This window comes from Meles meles, chromosome 10, assembly GCF_922984935.1.
Source record: "Meles meles chromosome 10, mMelMel3.1 paternal haplotype, whole genome shotgun sequence".
Classification (NCBI taxonomy): domain Eukaryota; kingdom Metazoa; phylum Chordata; class Mammalia; order Carnivora; family Mustelidae; genus Meles; species Meles meles.
In genome coordinates this window covers 95061851-95088124 of record NC_060075.1, presented here as the reverse complement: position 1 = coordinate 95088124, position 26274 = coordinate 95061851, and the positions used below count along the sequence as shown (strand labels likewise).

Here is a 26274-nt window from a genome sequence, read left to right as displayed (position 1 = left end):
GGACCTGTTTTTACCCCATTTTTCCAGTGAGGAAAGGACAGCCCTGAGAAGTTCTCTCTTGCCCAGATGGCAGGGTTGCTGACGGGTAGAGCCGAGATTTCAACCCAGTTCTTCTGGCTCCTGGCTTGGCTTTGCTTGTACTCTATCAGCAATAAAAACAGAGTAATTATTGGTAACGTCTAATGTAACACAGAAACATGATCAACAGTGGTTTACATATTACAAAGCTTTCCGTTAAGCTTTTCACTTACAAGAGCTCATTTATTTTTTGAAAACTCATTGTGCTGCAACAGGAACCGAGACTCAAGCCGTCCTACCTGGTGCCTGTGAACCCCTAGGAACCCGGACTCACGACTACTGCTGAATAACACCGCGTAAGGGGGGATCAAAGTGCCACACAGTGCTTGGGGCTAAACAGTGTTAATTTTATACACATTTTACAAGGGGGTGACTGGCTCAGAGAGGCCAGCGACTGGTGCAAGACAGCACAGCAACAGCACAGTTACCGCTGGCTGAAGAGCAGTGACCACGCCTTGCTCTCTTGGGCTAAAGAAAAGGCTTTTCTTAGGGAAATCAAACTCCTCGGGTAGGGAGGTGTCGACCTCACCCATCCTGCCGCTGATCCGTGGCCCTGGGGCAGGTTTTCGTCAGGTTTGGCCCGGTGGCACCTCTCCGGGAGTCCTGGCCTGCGGGCACCTGGGCAGGTGGGCCGGCGGGCGGGTCGGTGCTGCAAGCCGCCGTGGCCGCCTCCGCTCCCGGTGCCAACGCTGCCCTGCCAGCCCCCCGCCTCCCCTCCCTTCGGCCGCTTGGGGCGACACCGAGTCCCTCCCCGCGTCCCCGCAGCCCCGGGCCCCTCCCCGAGCAAAGCCCCCACCCCGCGCCCCCGCCGCCCGGAGCGGCCCGGGCGGGTGGCGGTGGCCGGCGCGAGGCCCCTCCCCGGCGGAGGCGCTCGGCGCGGAGGAAGCGGAGGCGGCGGCAGCGCCGAGACCTCGCCGCGCTGATGGCGTCGCCCGGGTGAGTGCGGCGCTCGGGCTGCGCGGGAGAGAGGGCTGCGGGCCGCGCGGCGGGGGCCCCGGGTGCAGGTGCGGCCGCCGGCCCGACCCCCGCCGCAGGCCCCCGCCCGGACCCCCGCCCGCCGGGCCCCGCGGCCCTCCGGCGACCTTGGGCAAGCGCTGCTGGGCGGAGGGCGCGGGGGGGCGCGGGCCGAGGCGGCGGGGCTGCGCCGGGGGCGGGGGCTGGGGTTGGGAGGGTGGGCGCGACCCGGGGGCCTGGGAGCCGCTGGGCCCTGGCGCCCGGTGCCCTGCCGGCGCCCCCGCCCTGCCCTGCGCAGCTGTTTTCCACTTGCTCGTGGGGGAGCGGACCTGAGCTCTCCCCCGGGGGCGCAGCCCGAGGGTCCCCGAAGGTCGCGCGCGAGGGCAGGGGGAGGCCGCGCGCCCGCCAGGCCGGGGCTGCGGGTCGGGACACGGGCCTGCCCGGCCCGGCCGGCCGCTCGGGGGGCAACCCCGGTCTGACATCACCGTCTTCCACGGCCTCGGCCTCGGCGCTAAAATGCGCTTTCTTTAGGAAAACATGGTGACACACGCCGAGCTTGTCATTTTTGAAAAAAATCCCTTCTTGCAAAATAAAATCTCAGCCATTCATTATAATTAGTTTTTGCTTCCATAATCTAACTAGTCATGCGAGCTGGAGACGATAGTCCACAGAGCAGCAAAATAAGTCTCAAGGTCATTGCTTCAGCCAGGGAGATTCTCGTGGCACCACTGCGCGTCCGGAGGGCCTCGGAGGCGGTGGCGGTGGGAGCAGGTCCTCTGGGTGCAGAGAGCCGGAGCCAGGCCTCTCACTGGGGAGACTCGGCTGTGCCCCCCTCCCCCAGCTGGCGCTGCCCATGGCCTTCATGACCCCCCGCCCAGTCATGGGCATTCATTCCCACCTGCCTGCAGGCTTTCCAGTCTGGGGACCTCTTGTCACAAAGTACCCAGTACTTTGAGCTCATAAATAGAATAAACACCTGGCCCATCCCTCAGAAAGCCAGACTGAACAGGAGTTCAAAGTCCCACCCTGTCCCTGCCCCTCTTGTCAGGAAAGGGGGAGGCGGGGTGGCCAGGCAGCCGCCAGAGTCAGATCCGGTGTGGGGCTGCCTTGAGGCCTGTCTGATGCGATGGTGCCTTTTGTCCAGACACACGACTTAGTAGACCTGGCTCAGAGGTGGCCTTCTGTTGGGCTGCTATGAGCCCGCAGGCCCTACGGGGTGTCCCTGTAGTAGGTGGCATTCGTGTCAATTTGGTATCATTCTGTTGTGAGTGACCCCATGAGTCTGCAGGTGATGTTCAGCTGTGACGCTCTGATGCATGCTCACGGGAAAGCTGAGGTCACAGAAATTTCAATGTCCTCTGCTCCATTTTACAGAGAGAACTGTGCACAGTGGTGTATGACTGAGGCACATATGCTTTTGGGGACAGTCCATAGGTCCATGTGTAACCCTGACCTGCCTACACTGCAGGTTTTACTGGTAGGGCAGAGTCCAGCCAGGAAGACCCGACTTCCTGTGACTTTCTGGCTTGTCTCCGCTGACCCGCAGATGCTCAGCCTCGGGGACCTGCACTGCAGGAGCAAGGCTGAGCTTCGGGGCGGGGATGGGGAGGGTTCTGTGATTTCTGCTGGGCTGTGCACGGAGGAGCCTCTGACTCTGGTGTTCTTTCCTCTGTGAATCACTGTGGGGTTGCTGGGAAGGACAGGGGAGGCCCTGACTGATGCGCTGGGCATTAGGCACAAGGGCCTGGCCAGGAGCAAAGCCCCAAAGGGAAAGATACAGCGCAGGTGACCCACAGTCCAGTGAGTTTGGGGCTACATAGAGACGAGGCTGCTGGGCCAGACTGTGGGACCTCCCTGCCCGCCACTCCCGGAGGAGGAGTCCCTGTGACAGCAGCCTGGAGGGGCAGGAGAGACAGAGCTGGTGGACCTACTTTTGTCAGCCACCTCCTGCGAGCCTCCAGGCTTGTCTCCTGTGCCCTGTGCCTCCTGGTCAGGAGGGGCGCGGCTTCTGCAGCTGGTGTGTGCTCATCCCAGCCCCTGTTCCCTGCCCCATGGCTTCCATGGCTTGAAATGTTGTCTAAGTCAGAGGTTTTTAATCCTGGGGGCCATGACTCACTGGTGGGCTTCTGGGGTTCCTGTGTCCCCTGAAATGGTGCACAGTGTAGGGGGTTGGCGTGTGTGTTACTGGGACCGGGTCTGCAGCCCATTTGGAGGGGCTCAACCTCAGCGTCCTCACCGCCTCCGTCCATACCCTCCTGGAGTACGGGTCGCAAGCCTGGAGCACCTGGGCTAAATCAATACATTTTTCAGATCGTTTTTAAAAGATCTATTTATTTATTTATTTAGAGAGAGAGAGAGAGAGAGAGAGCAAGTGCGTGTGCCCATGAGCTAGGGGGAGCAGCAGAGGGAGAGGGAGAAGCAGGCCCCCTGCCCAGCAGGGAACCTGAACCAGGGCTCTACCCCAGACCCTGGGATCCTGACCTGAGCTGAAGGCGGACGCCTGACTGACCAGTTGAGCCACCCAGGCGCCCCCACTTTTCAGATTGTTAATGGTAGATAATTTAAAAAACAAAAAACCATAAAACAAAATTAAAACCAAATGTAATCTGAATTTCCACAGATACCACTTCTGCAGTCGTGGTATATTTCTAGTTGGGCTGTACTCTTACAGAGGGAGCCTTGCAGATACAGCTGGGGTGTCCCCCACCTCCGTCTCAGCCAGGCAAGCAGTCTGACATTTTCCTTTGCATTTATGGGTTCTGTTTGTTCTTTGCTCTGTCCCGCACCCCAGTTTTTTTCTTTGTTCTGGTCAGATAGACATCATGAGGTTTGCCGTCCGCACAATGTGTTTGTTGGGGTTTTACTGGAAAGCTGTCATGCAGCTCCGCGGCCTGCTTGGTTCACGTGGTGGGGCGGTTTCCGTTCTCCCTGCGTCAGAACGAGGACCAGCTCTCCCTAACTTTTGACATTTATGGACAATTGTGCAGCATGGCCCCATTACATAGCCACAGTGTTTCTAGTTTTCTCCGTGAAATAATGCTGCACGTTGCCTCTCCCTCTGGACGTGCGCAAGAATTGGACGTTGGGGCCGGGGGCCTGTCTCTTTTAGTTGATCCTTCTGAAGTGTCCTCACGGGGGGGGCTGGGGGGGGTTGCCCTGCCTTCCCCCCACCAGACTTGAAGGACTCTCTGCGCCTCCCAACACCTGACATTAGACTTGAAAAGTCTTGCCCGTCTGATGGAATTACTGAGATAAGAACTAGGAGTCTTCACTCCCCTCATCTTGAAAGATGGACACTTCCTGCCTGACCTCTTGTGTTCCCTCAGCCAAGTCCGTCCCAGGGCCTTTGATCCTGTGGTTGCCATCAGGGCCTCACCATCACCATCCCCTCAGGTTTTTGTTTCTGGAAGAAGCCCAGTGAGGCCTGCCCTCCTACAAGCAGGGGGTGAGCGAGTGCCCTGGAAACCCGCCCACCTTCCTGGCAGCTGAGGGTACCCCCCCCACCATGCACCAGACATTTATGAGTACTGAGGACCGTCTTAACCGTGTTTGACCTTCCTGCCCACGAGGACGCTCTCCTGACCCTGTCATTTGGTGGCGAAGGAACAGATCCTAGCCTTTGCCTCCTGGGAAGGGTTCAGCTCTCCCGCCACAGCCTGGCTCCCTCTTGGGGTTCCCAGACCTGCCTGCCTGGTTCACTGGGCTCATTCTGTCAGGCTCTCTGCGTTGCGACGTTTTGTGAAATTGTTAGTTGCCTTATTTATTTTTATTTTTTATTATTTTAAAGGTTGTATTTATTTATTTGAGACATTGAGTGAGAGAGAGAGAGAGAGCACACACGAGCAGGGGCAGAGGAGAAGGAGAAGCAGGCTCCCCGCTGAGCAGGGAAGCCCGATGTGGGGCTCCATCCCAGGAGCCTGAGACCATGACCTGAGTGGAAGGCAGACGCTTCACCGACGGAGCCCCCCAGGCGGCCCTATGTTCCCAGGTTCTTATGCCTGAATGACCCCAGACCCTGAGCCCCTGGGCCCGAACCAAGGTTCCTGGCTGACCCGGGAGCATGTCTCTCTGTAATGGAGCTGGATCTCGTGAGCCAGGCCCACAGCCTTGATTTCTGGCCGTCTGTCCTGTGTTCTCCTCTCCGCAGGCTTTGTCCTCTTTCTGTTCTGTTTCAGAATTTTCCCGATTGCTGTTATACACACATTTCTCCACAGAGTCATCCTACCTGTTTTTCAGCGTGGATGCATCTGTAAGAACCTTCCCCGGCCTCTCTAACCTTCTGCTGGTCTACCGGGTGGCAGCAGGGTTTTGATAATTTTATTTGCAAATAGACCTGGAAAACCACCTGCCATCATGAGGAGAATTTGGGGGCTGGGGACACACAAGTAGTCCCTTTACAATGGCTCCCAGCCCAGCCACGCCAACTGAGGGGTCGCCGGCCTGCAGCCTTCCCACCTGTGGCTTTCTCACACCAGCCCGCAGCTTCCGCCCCACCCTGTGTGGGCGCCTGGGGCTGCCTCCCCTCCCCGTCCCCCAGGCTGCCCTCCCCCGGGGCTGACCCTGCCACCGTGGCTGTCGCAGTGCCAGACAAGCATGTCCTCTGCACTCAGCTCACCCTCCAGGGCAGAAGCGAGTCTTGCCTGTGGCTGGGAAGGCTCAGTCTTACCTGGCCTGTCTGCTCGCTGGGCCCTGCCTCCCGCCAGCAGTGACACCTGGGCCCTGCTGTGCCCGCGCTCTCCAGTGGTGCCCCTGCTCCGGGAGCCCCCGCCCCATACCCGCAGCAGTCCGTTCCCCTGTGCCCCAGCCTGGGCTCTGGTTAAAACTTGGGTAGTGGTGTGCTTCTCGGAGCTCTCCCTGACTCCTCGGGAGTCTACTAGCAGGGAGTAACGTGCAGGTAAAAACGCGAACACTGGCTGCCTTGTATGAACCTGCTTCCCCTGCGCATCTCTCCAGACGCTTGCGGAGACCCGAGGAGGTGTGCGGGGGGTGGGGGGGTGGGGGGGGACAGCCAGCCGTAGCCCAGAGGGCGTGTGACCAGCTCTAGTGGAGGCTCTGGGAGGATCAGGCAGAGTTTTAGGCTGCCTCCCCTTGCTCAGTGGCCCACATGGTGGGAGCCCAGGACAAAGCCTTGTGGGGACACACCATTTCTGTCCTGGGAAGACGCTCAGCTTGCAGTGCTGGGCTGAGGTTGCCCCGGGCCCACCGCAGGGACAGCAGTGTCTGACGCCAGGGGCTGTCTCGGGGGCTGTGTCTTTCTTGGGGTGCAGGCTCCCCTGTGCTGTGGAGGGGTTCCCGCTGCAGAAAAGCAGAAGGGCAGCAGGAGGCGCTCCAGCCAGCCTGCGTGCTCCCTGCACACTCCAGCGCGTGTGGGGGTGATACTGCCAGGCTTCAGGGTCCTTGTGTCCTACCTGTGCTGTAACATCTCATCTTCTCTTGTGTCCCCCACCGCTGCCCTGGTGCCCTCTGGGGGAGCCTTGTCGCCAACGTTTTCTCAGCCAGGCCCGGCACTGCGCGGTCACCCTGCCGCAGTGGGACAGCCTCTGGTTTGGGCTTGGCTGTCATTCCCGGTTGACTCCCGTCCCCTCCCAAACGAATGTTGAAGTCCTAACCCTGGTACCTGTGAATGTGACCATTTTGGGAAGGAGGCCCTTTGCAGATGTGATGAGGTAAAATGAGGCCAAACTGGGTTGGGTTGGGCCCTCCCCTCCCCCAGTGCGTGGTGTCCTTACCAGAAGCAGAGAAGAGACACAGACAGAGGCCAGGGCGATCCCCCTGCCCTGAGCCATGCGCTGCCGTGTCAGTGGCTGGACGGCGTGAGGACCCCTTCACAGTTGCGGGTGCTGGCAGTCGGAGGTGTGGGCCAGTGTGCCTCCCGGAGGCTCTGAGGGCCAGTGTGCTCCCGCCTCTCTGCTGGCTTCTGGTGGCTGACGGCGATCCTGGGCGATCCTGGGACTGGAGAGGTGGTGACTCTGCTGTCCCGTGTTTTTCTCCCTGAGCGTCTGCCCACACTCGCCTCTGCCCGTGATTCCAGCGGTTGGATCGGGGCCCACCTTGCCCACCATCATCTGATCTTAATTTAACTAATCACATCTACAAAGACCCTGTTTCTAAACGAGGCAGTGTTCCCTGTACTGGGGTTAGAACTTGGACATACCTTTTTGGGGGTCACGTTTCAACCCACAGCACACACCAGGCTGGTTTAAAAAGTTCTGTACCATCTAGTGGGCTTTCTGGGCAGAGAACTTGGCTGCAGGTCTTATCTTGTTTCGGGGTGGTAATGGGATGGGGGTCCCGCCAGTGCCAAAGGTGGGGTCCCCAGGCTCTCTCGTCGGCTGGTGTAGGTGCAGGGCAGGAGGGTCAGTCGTGGGTCTTTGAAGCTGTTGGCGTGTGTCCTCTCTGTGTCCTCAGCACTAGCTGCTGAAGGGGCTAGGTCTGTCGCTGGGCATCAGCCCTGCTCACAAGGGTCAGACGGTTCGTTCTGGTCCGGTGGCCCTGAGCTCTGCGGGGGCCGGTGTCTCTGTGGTCCGAGCCTGGAACATTGTGGTCCCAGAATCGGAACCCCCAGGTGCTGGGGGACTTATAGGTGGAAAAGTCCTGCAGGCTGAGCTGCTGGGCGGACAGACGAGGACAGGATGCCCGGCCGCGCCCCCCGGGAGACACGGCCAGTGAGACCGCCGAGTTGCCCGGGCCCTCCTTGCCCCTGCAGGCCCGAAGGGAGCCTTCAAAGGCCGCAGGCCGGAACATGCGCTCACTGACTTAGTGAGGAAGAGCCGCTAGACACTCGGGGCGCTCGGCGTGGGCAGGTCACTCCTTGTCCGTGCGCGGAGACCTCCAGGTCTGGTCAGCACCACGGTGGGTCTCTGTGCCCCCAGCGTCCGGCCGGACTGAGCTGGGCTCCGTGTCGGCTCCGCACCATGCTTGCACCGCACGAGAAGACTGACCCGTCCATGGGGCTCCCTTCAACCTAGGGGAGGGAAGGCCTTAGGGAAGCCGGAGGCTAGAGTCAGTGGCCAGAAGGAGTGACAGCAACATGACTGGACGAGAGGGGGAGAGGAGGTGAGTCATTTCTAAAATGGCAAAGGCATTTTCTTGCTACTTTTCTGTATTTTATATTTGTCTTATTTGGGGAGTCAGAAAAGATACTAATGATAGTAGTGGTTCTGCAGGCCTGCTTTGCGGAAAGCCCCTGGGGCTGCATCCAGCCCTGGCGAGCGCACTTGGCCCCCTCCACCCCCATCCCTCTCATCCCCCCATCCCCCCCATCCTCCCCGGGCTTGGCCGCAGGCCGGGCTTGCGGCTGTCACTCCCAGGCTGGGCTCGAGTGGGCGGATGGTCCGATTGTCAGGACTCTTGTGATTACTGGCTACAAGAGCAAGTCCCCTAAAATCTCTCTGAGTCTTAGAAGTAATGGGCCTGGAGGAAACCAGAAAACTCATGTTTGGGTCTGGCGGGGCAGTGTCCGGCAAGGATGATTTGGGTCTCACCCTCGTCTGCTCAGGGCGCCATCATGAGGCCTGCGGGCCGGGCTACTTCAGCAATAGGAAGTGGTTTCCCACCGTCTTGGAGGCTGGACACCCCCATGACCGTGTGGGCAGCTTTGGGTTCTCCTGAGGCCTCCATCAGTCCTGTGGGACCCCCTCCCGCCAGCTCCCACCCCCACTACAGATGCTGCCGTGCCGTGGCTGCTGGCAACAGACAGGGGGGTCCCGTGAGCGGCTCCAGCCTAGCATTCCAATGGCAAGAGTCTGGGTCACCACCTGTCCGTGGGGCTGGCTGGCTGCAAATCACAGCTTCCCGTGACCCCTCCTTGGGTTCCATGAATTTGCCGGTGGGACTCACAGAACTCAGGGAAATATTTCGTTACCAGATGACCCTTCTAACAGGATGTGGCTCAGGAATGGCCCCAGGGGAGCTGTGCACCGGGCGAGTCTGTGGGAAGGGGCAGGGGGGCTCGCTGTTCACCGGATTCCACGTGCACTGACTGGAAGCTTCGGAGCCCTGTCCCCCCGGGGTCTGGTGGGGGCTTCATGACGCGGGCGCGCTTTCTTGACTCATTGGCCCCCGGGTGACTGGTGATTGATGCCCGGATGTGGGGGGAGGCGGGACTGAAAATTCCAAGTGCACGGTTGGCTCCCTGTCCTTCGGTACTTGCACAACTCATGTTTAGGGGCTGTGCGCCAGAAAGGGGGACGAAGACCCGATGTCACAGGCCCCCTCTCTGGATCCGGGATATCGGGGCCAGCGTTTCCGCACTGGGGTCTGGGCACAGTTCAGGCCGTGCAAGTGTTGCAGGTGGAGTCGTCGTAGAGCAGACAGCACGGGACAAAGCTGGGCCTCTGCTGTCCCCTGCCAGGCTGGGCCCTGCCCGGGGCTCACAGCTCAGGGACGCGATTGTGCCTGGCCTTTGCTACAGCTGGGCCGAATACTGTGTGTGCGTTGATGAGCTCACGCAAGCTCAGCCCGCCCACTGTCACCTGCGCACTCTCCTACGTGGGAAGCAGTGGGTTGGGTTTCAGCTCCCATCCAGGGAGCCTGTGTGCTGGTGGGGGTGGTTAGTGATGTGTGCGCGGCCGCCAGGCCAGGCAGCTTCTGCTCTGGGGCTGGTTTTAACTGTTGTCCTGTTGTCTCCTTTTAAGGGTTTTTTTTTCCTTACTACAAAAGCGATGAAATTTCTTATTTTTTAATCAGCGTCAGGGTCTGAGTGCAGCTTAGTGCTGTGCACTGGCCGGGGGCTGAAAGCCACGAACACAGTGACTGCGGTGGGCAGAGGACGAGGCACCCAGAGAACATGCCAGAAGAGCCAGCGGGGGTTCCGGGGTTTCGCCCCGGGAGGGTGGATTGCATATGTTTTGCTGCAGAATTAAAGGGGAGCCGGGTCACTGTGTCCGTGCGGTCCTTGCATGGGTTCGGGGTCCGCACAGGGCAAGAGGCCGCAGAGAACCGGTGTCCTCAGGGCACCCGCAAGTCTCTCTCTGACCCAGACCCTGCTCCCTGTGTCCTTCTCGTCGCTCTTCCGGTCTTAATCAGTCAACGCTTCCTTCTGCGTGAAGAAACGCAAACAGGACAGAATAAACGCATGTGCCTGCCACCCACTATTACACTTCTGCAATTTTTATGAAAATAATTGGTACCTAGAACTAAATTATAAAAATACAGGCTTCCTATGCGGAGTGCGTCTTGCTGGTGTTTCACTCACACTCTCACTTCCCATCCCCCGCCTTGTGGTGCTCGTGTTTCTTTTTTTTTTTTTTTTTTTAAAGATTTTATTTATTTATTTGACAGAGAGAGATCACAGGTAGATAGAGAGGCAGGCAGAGAGAGAGAGAGGGAAGCAGGCTCCCTGCTGAGCAGAGAGCCTGATGCGGGACTCGATCCCAGGACCTGAGATCATGACCTGAGCTGAAGGCAGCGGCTTAACCCACTGAGCCACCCAGGCGCCCCAGTGCTCGTGTTTCTGTCGCGCACACTCGTGCGTCATGATTCTCTGAACCATTAGAGGGTATGTTGTGCATGTCAGCGGCACACACCCGTCCGTGTCCTTCTGCCCCGTCTGCAGCGCCCACAGCACCTGCGCCTCCGTTCTATCCCTGGATCCCAAGTGTCCCCTTGTGTTGGGGGACCCAGCATGGGCTTGGGGGCGGTGGCCCCCTCAGACATGGAGTCCGGAGCATCTCTCCCGTCCTTGGCTGCTCCTTGGTGACATTTGTCCTTGGGGATCGTGTGTAACTTTCCACGTTGGATTTGCCCCCGTGGTCAGAGCAGGGCTGGGGGACGCTGTGCCCGCTCTCTGGGCGGAGCAGCTGGGGCACACAGTGGCGGTCTGCGTCACCCGTCCCTGATCCGGCTCCCCAAGGGCCTGCGTTACCATCACTAGGGCTCTTCTCCCGGCACCGGAGGAGCTTCCGCAAGGAGCCGTGTTGAAACCGGGCAGTGCCTTGCTCCCTGTGCACACGGTCTTCTCAGAGTTGGCGTTTGTTGGTGTCTCTGGCTCGAGCCAACCTTCACCGAGGTTGGGAGGGTTGCAGAATGACGTGGTCCTAAGGCAGCGCTGCCACACGTCAGATGGTCGTAAGCCCCCCGCCCCCGCTGCCAGCTGGCCAGTTTGTCACCCGTGTGGACTTCCTCGTTCCTGTCTCTCGGCGGGTTCTCACTAGCTGCTGTATTTATTGCGTCCGAGCCCGATAGCCCTGGACTTGCCAGCTCCTGTGTTCCTAGGCATGCCCTAGCTTTTTTGGGAGCACGTCCTTCTTTTCTTTTTTTTTCTTTAAAGATTTTATTTATTTATTTGACAGACAGAGATCACAAGCAGGCAGAGAGGCAGGCAGAGAGAGAGGAGGAAGCAGACTTCCCGCTGAGCCCAGAGCTGATCCCAGGACCCTGAGATCATGGCCTGAGCCGAAGGCAGAGGCTTAACCCACTGAGCCATCCAGGCTCCCCGAGCACTTCCTTCTGTTCTGAAATCAGATGCTCAGACCCCTCTTACTCTCTCCCTGCCTCAGCCCTGGCACCTGCCATTTCTCCAAGGAGACCTGGTGTCTCTTAGTGTGCAAGGGGTTAAAGGGCGCTTGGTGTGCTCCTTGCTCCTCTGTAGTGTCTTTGGTTTTTGGCCCATTCAGTGGGAGCTGGAAGGCATGTGTGTAGATGCCAGGGTGCACACACGTGGGCTTGTACACAAGCACGTGTGTGGAAATCGCGTGTTCACGCTGCACCTCTGGTTCCAGCTTGGCCCTGGAAGTCCCCTCTTACTTCTTTCCATATTTGTTTTGCTGTTTTTAAATATTTTAAAAGATTTTACTTATTTATTTGACAGAGAGAAAGAGCACAAGCAGGGGGAGGGGAGTGGGAGAGGGAGGGAACAGGGAGCCTGATGCTGCGGGACTCTCTCCCAGGACCCTGGGATTGTGACCTGAGCCAAAGTCCGGCGCTTCACTGCTTGAGCCCCCCAGGTACCCCACCCTCTTCCCACATTCGTAGGTTCTTCTTCAACAGTGACGTGTGGCTCCTGATAAAATCAACACGTTTACTCATTCCTCTAATAAACCTAAAATAGTTTATTCTTTAATGGACTACATTTACCAAATCCACTTAAAAGAATTCAGGATCGCCCCTCCCTGCCCACAGTATTAATTTTTGATGAGCCGTCCTTCTAGATCTCCTTAAAAGCCTATAGACAAATACATAAATACACACAATTTCATTGAAACGTCATCATACTGTACATTTTCTCACTGTAAATATTCATGTATTTTTACCCACTCGTATACATGCCATTATCGTCATTCCATAACGTCATCCAACATCTTTCTGTCCACAAAATGAAATCGATACGCTGTTTTCTAATGGCTGCAGGCCAAGACTGTACCATACTCCTCCGTAATTGGACTTTGATTTTAAAAGGCACCCAGTTTTTCGCTATTATGTGTAAAGCTGACATCAACACCTTTGTAACTAAATCTTAATTATTTCCTTAGGGTAGAAGTGGAATTACTGGTCAAAGGGTATGTATATTTTTATGTCTTTTTGAACGGCGAGTTGTGCCCTGGCCTGCAGTGGCGGCGGGTGCCTGTCTGTCCAGACTGGCGCTTCTCAGCGGCGGCTGCACATGGGAATCCTCGGGGGCGCTCCTAGGAGCCATTTTTTATGCCCAGGACTGCCCCCCCGCCGTCTGGTTTCGGTGGTCTGGGGTGTGGCCAGGGTTCGTAGTTCTTAAAGGCTCCCTAAGAGATTCTGATATGCAACTAACTTAATAGATAGATTCAACTTGTAGCATTACTTCATTATTTTAATTACAACTTTCTTCTGCAATTGTTTCAGACGTGCAGATTTGGGAGAAGTGGCCCCAGAAATAAAAGCATCTGAGAGACGAACAGCAGTGGCCATCGCAGGTAGCGTGGGGCTGGCGCCCATCCTGCAGCTCTGGGGCGGGTTCTGGGTTCCAGAACGCCCGGGGTAGGGGAGCACACACCACAGACATACAGGGCTAAAGGCTGTGGTTTTTCCTGAGAGGATTCATTTCACAGCGGTGATTATCCCACAGTTTACCAGGAACACATCGTCCCAATCTGAGCACATCACAACTGCCACCTCGGGTCTGGCTTAGGGTAACTGTCTAGTTTCTGACCTGGGCACTCCTGAGTGTTGGCTTAGGACAACGGCTGTGAACTGGGCCTGTCCCGGGCAGGCCAGGGCTTGTGCTCTTCCTGGCCGTGGTTCGTGTGGGCTCAGTCTCCGTGCACTTGGGGGCCGGGTCTGTGGTTGCCCCTCGTGACTTCAGCTTTAACGTGTTGTGGCCACACTCCACACATCTTTCCTCTTAGAAACTTGTTTTGGATCTATCATTAATTCGGCACTTCGGAAAACAAGTTCTGTTGGATTTAATAGTGTCTTGCAAAGACAGTCCCACAAAATTAGGCAAAGGTGTTTGGATTAACCAAATTTTGTTTTATTTTATTTACTTAAACAAATATTTACTAAACAGTTAATGAGCAGGTGTTGTAGTAGGCACTGTGGGTATAGTAAATGGTGGTGAACAAAGTGGCCCCGATGCCTCGTCTTCCTGGAACTTACGTTCTAGAATGTGGGTGCTGGGGGGATTAATGGCCAGGGCAAGCCTCATAGCAAAATTGGGGTCCAGTGGCAGTAATTGGCCAAAGCCCTGCAGTTTCTCAGGGTGTGTGGTACGGTAGCCACTGGACACACGGTGCAGATTTGAGCAGTGCTAAATATTGCACTGCTGAGCCAATAACTAGCAGTATTTCCGGTGCTGAGGAGTGAGGCCCACGGTCGCTTGTCGGCCGGTGCAGACAGAGAACGTTTGCTTTCTCACAAGCAGTTCTGTGGGAGTGAGAGTGTTGCTCTAGGGAGACTGGGGAGACAGCTAGGGTGGGCTCAGGGGACACGGTTGCCTCCCTGGATGCTGCCTTGGAGTTAGTTATCAGGGTCCTTCGTTCTACTTGGGGAAACCGAGGCTCAGACATACTCTGGTGCTTCCCCACGTTCCATCTTCATTATGTCTCCAGTGAAGAATTCTCCCATTATTATTATGTTTTTAAAGATTTTATTTATTTATTAGACACACAGAGAAAGATCACAAGAAGGCAGAGAGGCAGGCAGAGAGAGAGGAAGGGAAGCAGGCTTCCTGCTGAGCAGAGAGCCCAATGCAGGGCTCAATCCCAGGACCCTGAGATCATGACCTGAGCTGAAGGCAGAGGCTTAACCCATGGAGCCACCCAGGCGCCCACCCATAATTATTTTTTAAAAATTTTCTTCTTGAGGTAGGTGACTTCCTCTGCAGCGTGTTTTGTTAGTAAGACTGAAAGCAAACCCTTCAAAAAGAAAAGTTATACTGACACTTGATATGCAAGCGGAAAAGTGCCCATCTTACTAGCGTGTAGCCTGACGCATTTCACAAGCGGGAACGGACCTGTTCGGAGCAGCACCCAGACAAGGAAGCCGAGCACGTCATCCCCCCAGGAGGCCTCTCCCCACTGCCTCTGCCAAGGAGAAGCATGCTCGCACTTCCGGAAAGCGTAGATTAGTTGTGCTGTGTACAATCGTCCTATGGAGTGTATTACCTTCTCTCAGGTTTGAGGATGCCAGTTGCCTCCTAGCTCATTCTTGAAAGGAGGTTTTAGAAAGCCACTGACAAGGGTTCTGGGGAGACGGCAGAATGGGAAGCACCGGGAACCTGGCTCCTGAGCTGGACAGTTGCCCCGGCCGGAAGGTTCCGTGAACTGTGCTGTGCCTTTGGAGTCGGTTGGAGCTCTGCAGCTTGCAGGGGAAGACATGGAGGATAAGTTTCCAGCTAATTCAGTCGAATTTATCTTTCAGCATGGTATCAGCGCCCGGTCTCCCACTCCTGGACGAGCAGCAGGCAGCCGAGCACACACGGCTGGTGGGAAAGAGCTGGAGTGGGCAGAGAGAACCCTGTTTGGGTACCAGGAGCTCTGCTCCGCGGCTTCTGGTCATGGAGGTGCAGACGCAGAGGGCCTCGTGGTTGCCAGCCCCTCCCCCTCCAGTGACTTCTAGGGCATTTCCAGGCCAGCGTCCTCCCTCCAATGAACTTTTTGCTCTTTCCCCCTTTGGGGAGGCAACTGCATATATGGGGAAATTAGAAAGTGACTGTGCGTTCCCAAAGAAAGTCTCAGAAAAGACCTCGGAGGACCTAACTTGTACACCTTCGTTTGATCCCGGGCACAGAGATCGCCTCCGACGATCCCGCATACAAAGACAACAGCAAAAAGCTATAAGCCCTGGGAGAGGTGGGAGGAACCTGGTTTCCAGAGTTACCGCATTATTAGATTCAGATGTCGAGGGTGCAGCAGTGGAATCCCGGGAGGCGCACGGGGTAGGGAAGTCCGGCCCTCTCAGGGAGGGAGCATAACCGGTCCACAGCTGTCTTTGAAGAGACGCAGCGGCAGACATACCAGACGAAGACTTTACGACGGTGGTCCTGAAGATGCTGACGCATCTAGAGGAAGGTGTGCAGGGAGGTGAGAATGTGATGTGTGAACAAAACCGTAGCATCGGTGAAGAGCTGGAAAGCCCGAGAGACCAAAGGAAAAGTACAGTAGCCAGAATGAAAACCTCACTCGCGGGGTTCAGAGGCAGAAAGAGGCGGTGGGGGAAGGAAAGACAGGAAGATGCGGTGTCTGGAGGCTGAGGACCAGAGAGAGGAAAGATTGAAGAAAAGCGAACAAAGCCCAGAGACCCTGTTGGATGCTATCAGTAGGTGCTTGTTGTGGGCGTCCCAGAAGGAGAAGAGAGAGACAGGAAGGGGCAAGAGAAAATTGAAGAAAGAATGTCTGAGAACAACAACTTTTTTTTTTAAAGATTTTATTTATCTGACAGAGAGACACAGTGAGAGAGAGAGCACAAGCAGGGGGAGTAGCAGACGGAGATCCCAGGACCCCGGGACCATGACCTGAGCCGAAGGCAGACGCTTAACACTGAACCCCCTGGGCGCCCCTGAGAACTTCTTACAGAAACATGAGTATAAAGTGCAGGAAGCTCAGCAGACCCCAAGTAGGATGAGACCCACACGGAGACGTGTCGAAGCTCATCTTCGGACGACAAAGCGTGAGTCTTGAAAGCAGCGGAGCAGCAGGTCATCCACACCCACGGCCCTCCGAGATCATCTCTCGATTTCTCTTCAGAGGCCGCAAGACAGTGGGCAGATATATTTAAAGTGCTAAACCAAAGAAGAGATTGTAGTTAAGAATCCTGTATCCAGCAAATATGTCCTTCCGGAGTGAGGGAGAAACAAACATTTCCAGGGGAACAGAAGCTGAGGGAGCCCAGTGCACCCGCAGGAGGGGCTCCAGGGAGACCTGTGGGCAGAAGGACTTGAAGCCATTTCAAGAAGCAAAGATCTCAGTAAGGGGAAATGCCTGGCAGTTTTAATAGCTAATTTAACAATTTTAACGATGGCTCATAACTGTGCTTGCTGATTTCTTAATGATTGAAAAGACTAATTCACTTAAAGAAAAATCAAAAAATTAGATGTAGTATCACTGCAACTTTGGTTCGTAACTCCAGATCGTGTTTTCTGTAACTCCTGAGACTAATGCCTTTGACAGAATTATTAGTTTATGTTCTGGGCAGTCAGTGTATGAAGCTGTGATTTGTGATGTCAGCACCCAAAGAGGTGGTGACAGAATGTCAGGGGACAGAGTTTTATATGTAAACAGGGCATAGGAAAACCAATAGCGCAATGGCAGAGTAATGCCTCCTTATCAGTGATTACTTCAAATGGAAAGGGATCGCAGTCTTCAGTGAAAAGACAAGAGATGGGCAGAAGGGATCCCACTATATGCTGTCTCTGGAGACTCACTCGAGAGCCGAACGTACAAACGGGTTGAGAGTAAGAGGATGGAGAAAGTCCCTCCGTGCAGATGGTAACCCTTGGGTAGTAGGAGCGGCTGTACTAGTACCAGACAGAACGGAGTGCACATAAAGACGTTTTCGAGACAGACAAGGATGTTGTGTGTTAATAGAGGTCTCAATACAGCACGAAGATATAATTAAACATTTGCACATCCAGTGACAGACCATCAAAATATTTGAAGCAAAAAGTGATAGAATTGAAGGGAGTAATAGCTCTACAGCTTTAGTTGAGAACCTTAATACCTACTCACAATAACGGCAGAACAACCAGTCAGAAGACGAGAAAGGAACAGAGGATTTAAACAACACATCGAACAGACACAGCACTTCACCCCAGCTCATGTGTCCTTCTCAAGTGTACACAGGACACTTTCCAGCATGGATCCACCAGGTCCACAGAAAAAGTCTGCATAGGTGTTAGGAGACAGATGTCAGACAAAGTGAGCACAGTGGGATGTAATTAGAAACCAATAGCATAAAACGAAAAATGTTTTAAAATTGTGGACACTAAACACAGACTTCTAACTAGTATATCAAAGAGGAAATCTCAAGGGAGTTAGAAAATACTTAGAGACAAATGAGAACAACAACAGAATTTTACAACTTAAGGAACTTGAAGAAGAACCAATGAAACCCACAGCTGGCAAACAGAGGAAATAATAAAGATTAGAGCAGAGATCAATGAGACAGAGTAGAAAAGCGGTACAGAGCATCAACGAAACCAGAAGTGGGTTATTGGACAAGATCAACAACACTGACACACTTTTAGCTACATGGGCAAAAAGAGAGTACTCAAATCACTAAAACTGGACGTGGACATGGGACATTACTACCGATTCTACAGAAGTAAGAGGGATTATAACAGAGTACTGTGAGTTATTTTATGCCAAAAAATTGCTTAGCCTGGATGGAAGGGACAAATCCCCAGGAACAAGAAACCTACCAAGACTTAGTCACAAAGAAATGAGCAGTCTGAGTAAACCCGTAACTAGTAAGGAGACCGAATCTGTGATAAAGCGTCTCCCGGTGAGGAGGAACCCTGATCCTGAAGGCTTCACTGGTGAATTCGATGGATATTTCCGCTTCTCACACTTCTTCAACAACTGATGGGAGGGAAAACTTCCTAACTCACTCTTGACGCCAGTACAACCCCGATAACCAAAGTCGGACAAAGGAAAGGAAACTATAGACCAACATCCTTTAGGACCATCGGTGCAAAACTCCTCAGTGGTGTCAACGAGATGAAGGGGAAGATAAAGGATGATCTCAGTTGATGCAGAAAAAACATTTGATCAAGTTCTCTACCCCCTTATTTTGACAAGAAACGCTCTACCAAGTAGGAGGAGATGGAAGCCACCTCCTCATGATAAAACCACACGTGGACAACCTCCAGCAGTGCGAGACTGAGCTTCCCCTCTATGATCAGGAGCGAGAAGGGGAGGCCGTCCTCACCGCTCCCATCCAGCCTTGTACAGGAAGCCCCAGCCAGAACAGCTGGGGGAGAAGAATCAATAAAAGGCATCCAAACGGGAAAGGAAGAGTTGAAATGATCTCTGTTGGCAGGTGACCTCATCTTGTGTAGAAAATCCTAAAGATTTCCCAAAAACCTGTTAGAGCTAATAATTAAATTCAGCCAAGGGAGGATACAAAGCCAACACACAAAAATCAGTTACATTTCTGTAGACACTGAAGAGGAAATCACAAAAAACATTCCACTCCCAGTAGCATCAAAAAGAATAAAACACTTAGGAATTAATCAAGGAGCTGAAAGGCTCGTACAATGAAAGTACAGAAGGTTGTTGCCAGAAATTAAAATAGACAAAAGCAAATGGAAACACATCCCATGTTCATGGATGGGACACCCAACTGTCCCGTGTCAGTGACACCCAACGTGATGTGCAGACTGATTGCAGTGCCTGTCAACAAGCCAGTGACATTTGGCAGAAAAGGAAACGCCTGTCCTTCGCATGGAATGTTAAGGGCAGTGAAGAGCCACGACAGTCTTGAGGAAGAAGAAACGAATTGGAGGACTCGTGCTCGCTCGGCAGCACGTACTGACCGGAGGACTCACCGCTCCTGCCGTCGAAGCCTACTGCAGAGCGACAGCAGTCACAACAGCGTGGCGCTGGCGTCCAGACACACTTCCAGACCTGTGAAATAGCCCAGAAATGGGCTCTCAGGTGTGTAGTCAAGTGATTTTGGATGAGAGTGCCAAGAACACTCACCGGGTATAGGACAGTCTTTTCAGCACATGGTGTTGGGAAGCTGGACGTTCACATGTGAAATATTGAAGTCAGACCCTTACCCAACACTGTGGACAAGAGTTAAGGCAAAAACGGATCAGGGTCATCCTAAATCTAAGCCCTAAAACAACAAAACACTTGGAAGAACACACTGGACAGAAGCTTCATGCATTTGGGTGCGGTGGCGACTTCCGGGAGGTGATGCCGCAGAAAAGTCCACAAGAACAGAATGGGACAAACGGGACTGCATGGAAAGGTAAACATTTTGGCCATGGAGGACACTCTCCATGGCGCAGAAAGGGCACCTGCAGAATGGGAGACTGTTTGCCAACCACGTGTCTGACGAGGGATTAATAGCCAGAGTATCCAGAGAGCTCCTGAAAGTCCACCACGAAACCGATGCGATTTACAAATGGGCAAAGGACCTGAACGGACATTTCTCTGGAGGTGGTGTTTGAATGGGCAGTGAGCACCTGCAGGGGCAAGCCACAGTCCCACCACCACTCACCCCTGCTGCATGGCCACTGTCACACGGAGAGAGACCAAGAGCATGTACTGGTGAGGACGCTTCTGCTGTGTCCCCACCTGAAATCCTGCTGTGTCCTCTGCTGCCCACTGGTGCCAACCCAGCCTCCCAGCCGTCTCTGCCCATGGACCACGAGGCTTTCCTGCCCCTCGGTGGTTCCCGCATTTCGAGAGGCGGACCCTCTGGCCACGGGCCTCCTTGCCATCATCTGTAATCTGTCCGGTCCCATCAGGGCTGTGTCCCATCCCTAATGAGGCGAGGCCTGGACCTCTGTGGGTCTGAGGTTTACTCCCTGACCTCTGCTCGCAGCTGCTCTCAGGGTTTCCTGCAGCCCGTTCTGGGCTTTTCTCCCTGTCTTGTCCCCTCCTTTAACTGCTTTATTTTCTTGGAGGGCATTTTGAATTCCTTGAAAAAATTCTTCTGATATCTTTTCTCCACTTTGGATAAAATGATCTTTTATTGCTCGATGTGGCGGTTTGATGTGTATGAATCATCTCTTGTGATTTCCTGTTTCTCTCCCTTGTTCCTCATGTTGGTCTCCAGAGACCCCATCAAAAAAGACTGTTTTGAAACATCTGTTTATCTGCCTGACTATATAGAAATCATAAGAGGAATTAATCTGAAAATATCAGAATTTTTTCTCAATTCATAAGCTTTAAAAATGTAATTTTCATTTTGGATTAGATGATAGTTCTACTTGGATCAGAAGTCAGAACAATATAAAAGTGCACAATGGGGGGCGCCCGCTGCCTTCGGCTCAGGTCATGATCTCAGGGTCCTGGGATCGAGTTCCGCGTTGGGCTCTATGCTCAGCGGAGAGCCTGCTTCCCTTCCTCTCTCTCTGCCTGCCTCTCTTGTGATTTCTCTCTGTCAAATAAATAAAATCTTAAAAAAAAAAAGTGCACAATGGGGCAGCTAGGTGGCTCGGTCAGCCAAGCATCCAACTCTCGGTGTTGGCTCAGGTCATGATCTCAGGGTCCTGGGATTGAGCCCCACGTTGGGCCCCACGCTTAGCATGGAGTCTTGCTTGTCCCCCTCCCTCTGCGCCTCCCCATGCTCGCTCGCTCTCTGCCCTCAAATAAATAAATAATTTTTTAAAAAAGTAAAAATGATGTTTCAATTTTGAAACTGAACCAAGGAATTTACATGGACTTATGTTTTAAATAGTTTCTAAAAATCCAAGATTAATCAACGTAAGTGTCATGAACTTATTTATATCTTATTTTCAAAAACTTCAGTAAATTCTTACAGGAATATGTTCTAGAGCAAATTGCTGTCCTACATATAGCTGTCTCTACTCTGTGTTTTGTTTGGGTTTGGAAAATAGAAATTTATGTAGGAAGAACTGAAGCCAGTCCCCACACTAAAAGTAAACTCGAGACTTCAGGAAGAAAGGTCTTAGCTTGCTGACAGAAGTCAATGTGTGTGTGCTTTCTTACAGATTTGGAATGGAGAGATATGGACGCAGATGACTGTGAGTCCCGTGGAGACGGCAGGGCGGGGACCAGCTGGGGACGCGCCCAGGAAGGGTGGTGTGACTGGGGATGCATATTGTGAGCCGTTAGGAGAAGCTCCTGCCTTAGAAGAAGGAGCTGGGAGTTTAGCCTTCATTGTGTTGATCTCAGGCGCTGATTTGGTTGACACGTCATTTTCCTTTGCTTTTTCAGATGGTGCAAATGAGGCTCAGGACAGTGACTTCCCAGCAGGTACGCATTTTCTCTGCTCCGTCTCCCTGTCCTGTCACAGGAGGACCAGCCCTATGAGATCCCCTCTCTTCCCTGGCCCCCCAGGGAGGAGATGGACACTAGCTTCTTTGCAGGGGCAAGTGCAGGACCTTGATTTTTGACACGTTCCCAGGGCAGGTGGGTTTTTGGCAGCCGTGGCCTGTTCCCCATGGTTTCGATCCTGCCATGGGCCACGTGCGGGGCGGGAGCGCACGAGGGGTTCCTTGCTCTGGCTCTTCCCCCGCGTGTGTCACTGCCGCTGCTGAAGGGACGAAACCAGTTGTCCATGTGTGCGTGGAGGAACCCACGTCCTGGTCATTCAGGCCACGCCCTGGTCATCCAGGCCGCACCCCAGTCATTCAGGCCACACCCCAGTCATTCAGGCCACAACAGAACTGGAGCAGCAGTGGGAAGGGTTTCCACCCCCGGTGTCCCCGCGCTGCTCTCCTCTCTGAGGCAGGTTCCACAGCCCTGTGCTGGGTGGCAGGCTCTGCCCGTAGGGCCTTCCGGGAGGAGACTCCTGTGCCCAGCGCCGGCTCCTGCTCGGGGGCCGCCCCCCCCTGCTTGGGCATCTGTACCCCAGGGCCGGTCCGGTTGGGGCCGTCCCGCGACTCCTCCCTGGTTTATGGGAATCGGCATGCAGCTTCATAATGGGACGATCCTGAAGCTCTGTGGGATTTGCGTTTAAACTGCTCACGTCGGTGACACAGAGTGTACTAACCATGTGCAGTGTTACCATGGCCAGGAACCGAGATCGTGGGCGAAACCTAGTGCCAGCAAGAACTCGCACTGTGTGGACGATGCTGGAAGGCCTCTGATCACGTCTGCCACAAATGTTGCCACGGCAACACTGAAACCCACACAATGGGCTTCCGATTTGTTAAATGGTTGTGTAGCTATGATTTCTGTGACTGGATTTAATAATAACTTACTGTTCTCTCTAAAATTCCTCCCAACTTATTTGTAAAAAAGAAGAGAACATTACCTAGAAAATCCAAGTGACTCAGGGACTGTGTCCCCTGTGGGACATTCCTGGTGACAGCATGGGGAAACCCGCTGCTGGGCCCAGGATGTGGGGACAGGCCACGGGGTCATGGGAGGGGCGGGCATCCCACCTGCGGGTGCACGGCTGCACACTGCACACGGTTACGGTGGGCCTGGTGGAGCTGGTCTCGCAGGTTCTAAGAGAACCCAGACATGTGGACTTTTCACAGCATCTCCCAATCCTTAAACGTGGCCCCTGGGTGTCCTCTTCTCTCTCTTTTCTAACGTCTCCCGGGTCTGGCTGCGTTTGCCTCTGTTGGCCTCAGGCAGGCCCCGGGGCGCCCACACCCTGCTTTCCGAGGGATGCTGTCTCCTCCCCACCTCCAGCCGGCCCGGACAGGCAGGGTGAGCGCTGACGTCTTCTGTTCTTCCCGCAGCGGAGAGGAGCAGGTTGCAGGAAATGCTGTCGCTTTTGGGCCTGGACACCTACCAGGCACACAAGCTCAGCCTCCAGGACTCCTTGCAGATCAGCAGCGACAGCATGAAGAACCGCGCCCCTCAGGCCCCCAGGGACTTGCCCTGGAATTTCCTCCGGAAGCTGCAGGCTCTCAGCTCCGAAGCCCGGAGCACCACCGTGGTGCTGGACGCACCCCCGGACGCCAGGCCTGCAGAGAAGGAGAGCCAGATGGAGGAGGAGATCATCTACTGGGACGCGGCCGACGACCTCGCTGCCGACATCTACTCCTTCTCTGAGCTGCCGACGCCTGACACGCCCGTGAACCCCTTGGACCTTCTCTGTGCCCTTCTGCTGTCCTCGGACAGTTTCCTGCAGCAAGAAATCGTGCACAAGATGTCCCTCTGCCAGTTTGCCCTCCCCCTCGTCCTGCCTGACTCAGAGAACCACTACCACACGTTTCTGCTGTGGGCCCTGCGGGGTGTCGTGCGGACGTGGTGGGCGCAGCCCCCACGGGGGGTGGGCAGCCTCCGCGAAGACAGCGCGGTCCTGTCGCGGGCTCCCGCCTTCGCCTTCGTGCGCATGGAGGTCAGCAGCAACTCCAAGTCCCAGCTCCTCAACGCCGTGCTCGGCCTGGGCCACAGGCCACGGGACTGCTTCTGGCACCGCGATCTGAACGTGGGCACCAACCCTCGAGAGATCGCAGATGGGCTGGTGGAGGTCTCCTGGTTTCTTCCCAGCGGCCGGGAGGACCTGGACGTTTTCCCGGAGCCCGTGGCCTTCCTGAACCTGCGGGGCGACATCGGGTCTCACTGGCTGCAGTTCAAGCTGTTGACCGAAGTGTCCTCCGCCGTGTTCATCTTGACGGACAACATCAGCAGGAAGGAGTACAAGCTGCTGTACTCCATGAAGGGTTCAGCCACCAAGTACTACTTCATCCTGAGCCCGTACCGCGGCAAGCGGAACGCCAACCTGCGCTTCCTCAACAGGCTCATCCCGGTGCTCAGGATGGACCACTCGCACGTGCTGGTGAAGGTCAGCAGCACGGACAGCGCAGGCTTTGTGCGCCGGCTGCGCGCCATCGTGGCTCATGTGGCGCGGGCCCCTTGCCAGAGGCTGTCTGTGGAGGAGATGGCCCACGCGGCGCGCAAGCTGGGCCTGCGCGTGGACGAGGACTGTGAGGAGTGCCAGCGGGCCAGGGAGCGGGCGGAGCGCATCACCCGGAGGATCAAGGACGCGGACGCCTACCGCAGGGACGAGCTCAGGCTGCAGGGTGACGCCTGGAGGAAGGCGGCCCAGGTGGAGAAGGAGCTGTGCCAGGCCCAGTGGGCCGGGGACCCCCCGGACAAGGAGCTGAGGCAGCGGCTGCTGGAGCTGCGGGCGCAGCAGCTCGGCAACGAGCCGGCCGGGGGCCTGCAGGAGTTCATCTCAGGTATCAGCGGCCTGGCCCCGGGCGAGAAGCAGTACTTCCTGAGGTGGATGGAGTGGGGGCTGGCCCGGGTGGCCCCGCCGAGGCCGAGGCAGCCTCCGGAGACCATCCTCGCGCTGAGACCGAAACACTGTGGGGCCGCGGACGCTGGCGAGCCGCTGGGCGTGGAGCACTTCCTGCGGGAGATGGGGCAGTTTTACGAGGCCGAGAGCTGCCTGGTGGAGGCGGGGAGGCTGCCGGCCGCGCAGAGGCGCTTCGCCCACTTCCCGGGCTTGGCCTTGGAGCTGCTGCTGAAGGGGCTGCCCGTGGAGCTGATTGACGGGAGCACGCTGAGCACCCCGCTGCGCTGGGTCACAGGGCTCCTCCGGGAGCTGCACATGCGCCTGGAGCGGAGGCCACGGCTGGTGGTCCTGTCGGCTCTGGGCGTGCCAGGCACGGGCAAGTCCACGCTGCTCAACACCATGTTCGGGCTGCGCTTTGCCACGGGGCGGGGCCGGGGGCCTCGAGGGGCCTTCATGCAGCTGGTCTCGGTGGCCGAGAGCTTCAGTCAGGACCTGGGCTGCGACCACATCCTGGTGATAGACTCTGGGGGCCTGATTGGCGGAGCCCTGGCCTCGGCTGGGGAGAGGTTCGAGCAGGAGGCCTCGCTGGCCACGCAGCTCCTGGAGCTGAGCAATGTCACTGTCGTCAGCTTAGCCGAGACCAGGGACATACCGCCGGCCATTGTGCATGCGTTTCTGAGGTTGGAGAAGACGGGGCGCGTGCCCAACTGTCAGTTCGTGTGCCAGAACCTTCATGACGCGTGTGCCCCCGGGCCCAGGCCTCGAGAGAGGAGGCTGCTCCTGGATCCGCCCGGTGAGGCGGGCAGGGCCGCGGCGCACACGGAGAGACCGGGTGGTGGCATGCGGACGCTGGCGGGCCTGGCCTTCTGTGACCCTGGGAAGCAGCATATTTGGCACATCCCGGGCCTGTGGCACGGGGTGCCTCCCATGGCGGCGGTGAGCCTGGCGTACAGTGAGGCCATTTTTGAGTTAAAGCGATGCCTTCTGGAGAACATCCGGAACGGCCTGTCCAACCCCAACAAAAACATCCAGCAGCTCATTGAGCTTGTCAGGCGGCTCTGAGTGTCCAGGGGGAGGCCCGTTCCAGGGCCGGTGTCCTCATGGGGCCGTGCCCAGAGCCTGAGCGGGGCTGGCGGCCCACCTGTGCGAGAAGGGAGAGAAGCGGAAGCTGGGGTCCTGGAGTTTGCTACACGGTGTTGAGGAAGGAGGTGACCTCACAGCCCAGGTCGGAGGTGCTCTCAGGAGCAGAGTGGCCCTTGGCGGGGGGACGACGCAGCAGTGATGTGCTCTGTGTCCGGGCTCCCTCTCTGTGTCCCTGGAGCGCAGCCGAGATGCTGTCCCGAGGAAGTGGGGGCAGGCCTTTGGCGACTCCGTCCTGCCAGTTCGACTGCCCTGTCCCCCACAGCCGTCTCTTTACACCGTCCCCCTGCAGCCGTCTGTTTACACCTCCACCACACTCAGCCCAGCGTGTCCCTCCTGCCCAGCTCCCGAGTCTGCCCCTTCCCAGGCTGTGAGCTCCTTGAAGGGAGGGCTGTGTGTGACCCCACTCTGTCCCCCAGGGCCTGGCAAGGGGCCTGGCACACTGTAGGCACTTAATAAATGTTTGTTAAAAAGAATGGAATGAATGAATGTGTAAATGATGGTGACGGGCAGGTTCCTCTCTCTGTTATTTTCCTGTTTCCTCCAAGAGGATCACAGTGTCCGAGGAGGGGTGCGGGACGGAAGGTTGGGAATGGCAGATGCCTAAGACCAGGATGTCACAAATGCCCCACGTTCCCCTGACTTCAAGCAGAGCTCCGCCCTGCAGGTGTTTCTGGGAGCGGGACTTGGTGTCTTCACAGTGATGCCGGGCATGGCCTTGGCCATCCCACCTTGCAGACGGGAAGGGAGGTCTAGAGCAGTGAAGCCCCCGCCCATATGCCTCGGGGGGTCGGG

The 26274-nt window shown here is 55.8% G+C and overlaps 1 protein-coding gene across 3 annotated transcripts; it reads left to right on the top strand.

Annotated features, from left to right (window-relative positions):
• The first annotated feature begins 388 nt into the window (after positions 1–388).
• On the top strand, positions 389–25955 carry LOC123951410 (upregulator of cell proliferation). Of its 3 annotated transcripts, none has more exons than XM_046020100.1 (6): positions 390–1014; positions 12504–12530; positions 12847–12917; positions 21128–21160; positions 21354–21392; positions 22832–25955. In XM_046020100.1, exons 1-6 carry the CDS (start codon positions 1001–1003, stop codon positions 25399–25401), a joined length of 2754 nt encoding a protein of 917 aa, XP_045876056.1. In that variant the 5' UTR covers positions 390–1000; the 3' UTR covers positions 25402–25955. The 3 variants fall into 3 exon arrangements, with proteins under 3 accessions (XP_045876057.1, XP_045876056.1, XP_045876058.1); XM_046020102.1 differs by having other exon boundaries at positions 906–1014; positions 12509–12530; XM_046020101.1 differs by lacking the exon at positions 12504–12530 and having other exon boundaries at positions 389–1014.
• The last annotated feature ends 319 nt before the right edge of the window (positions 25956–26274 follow it).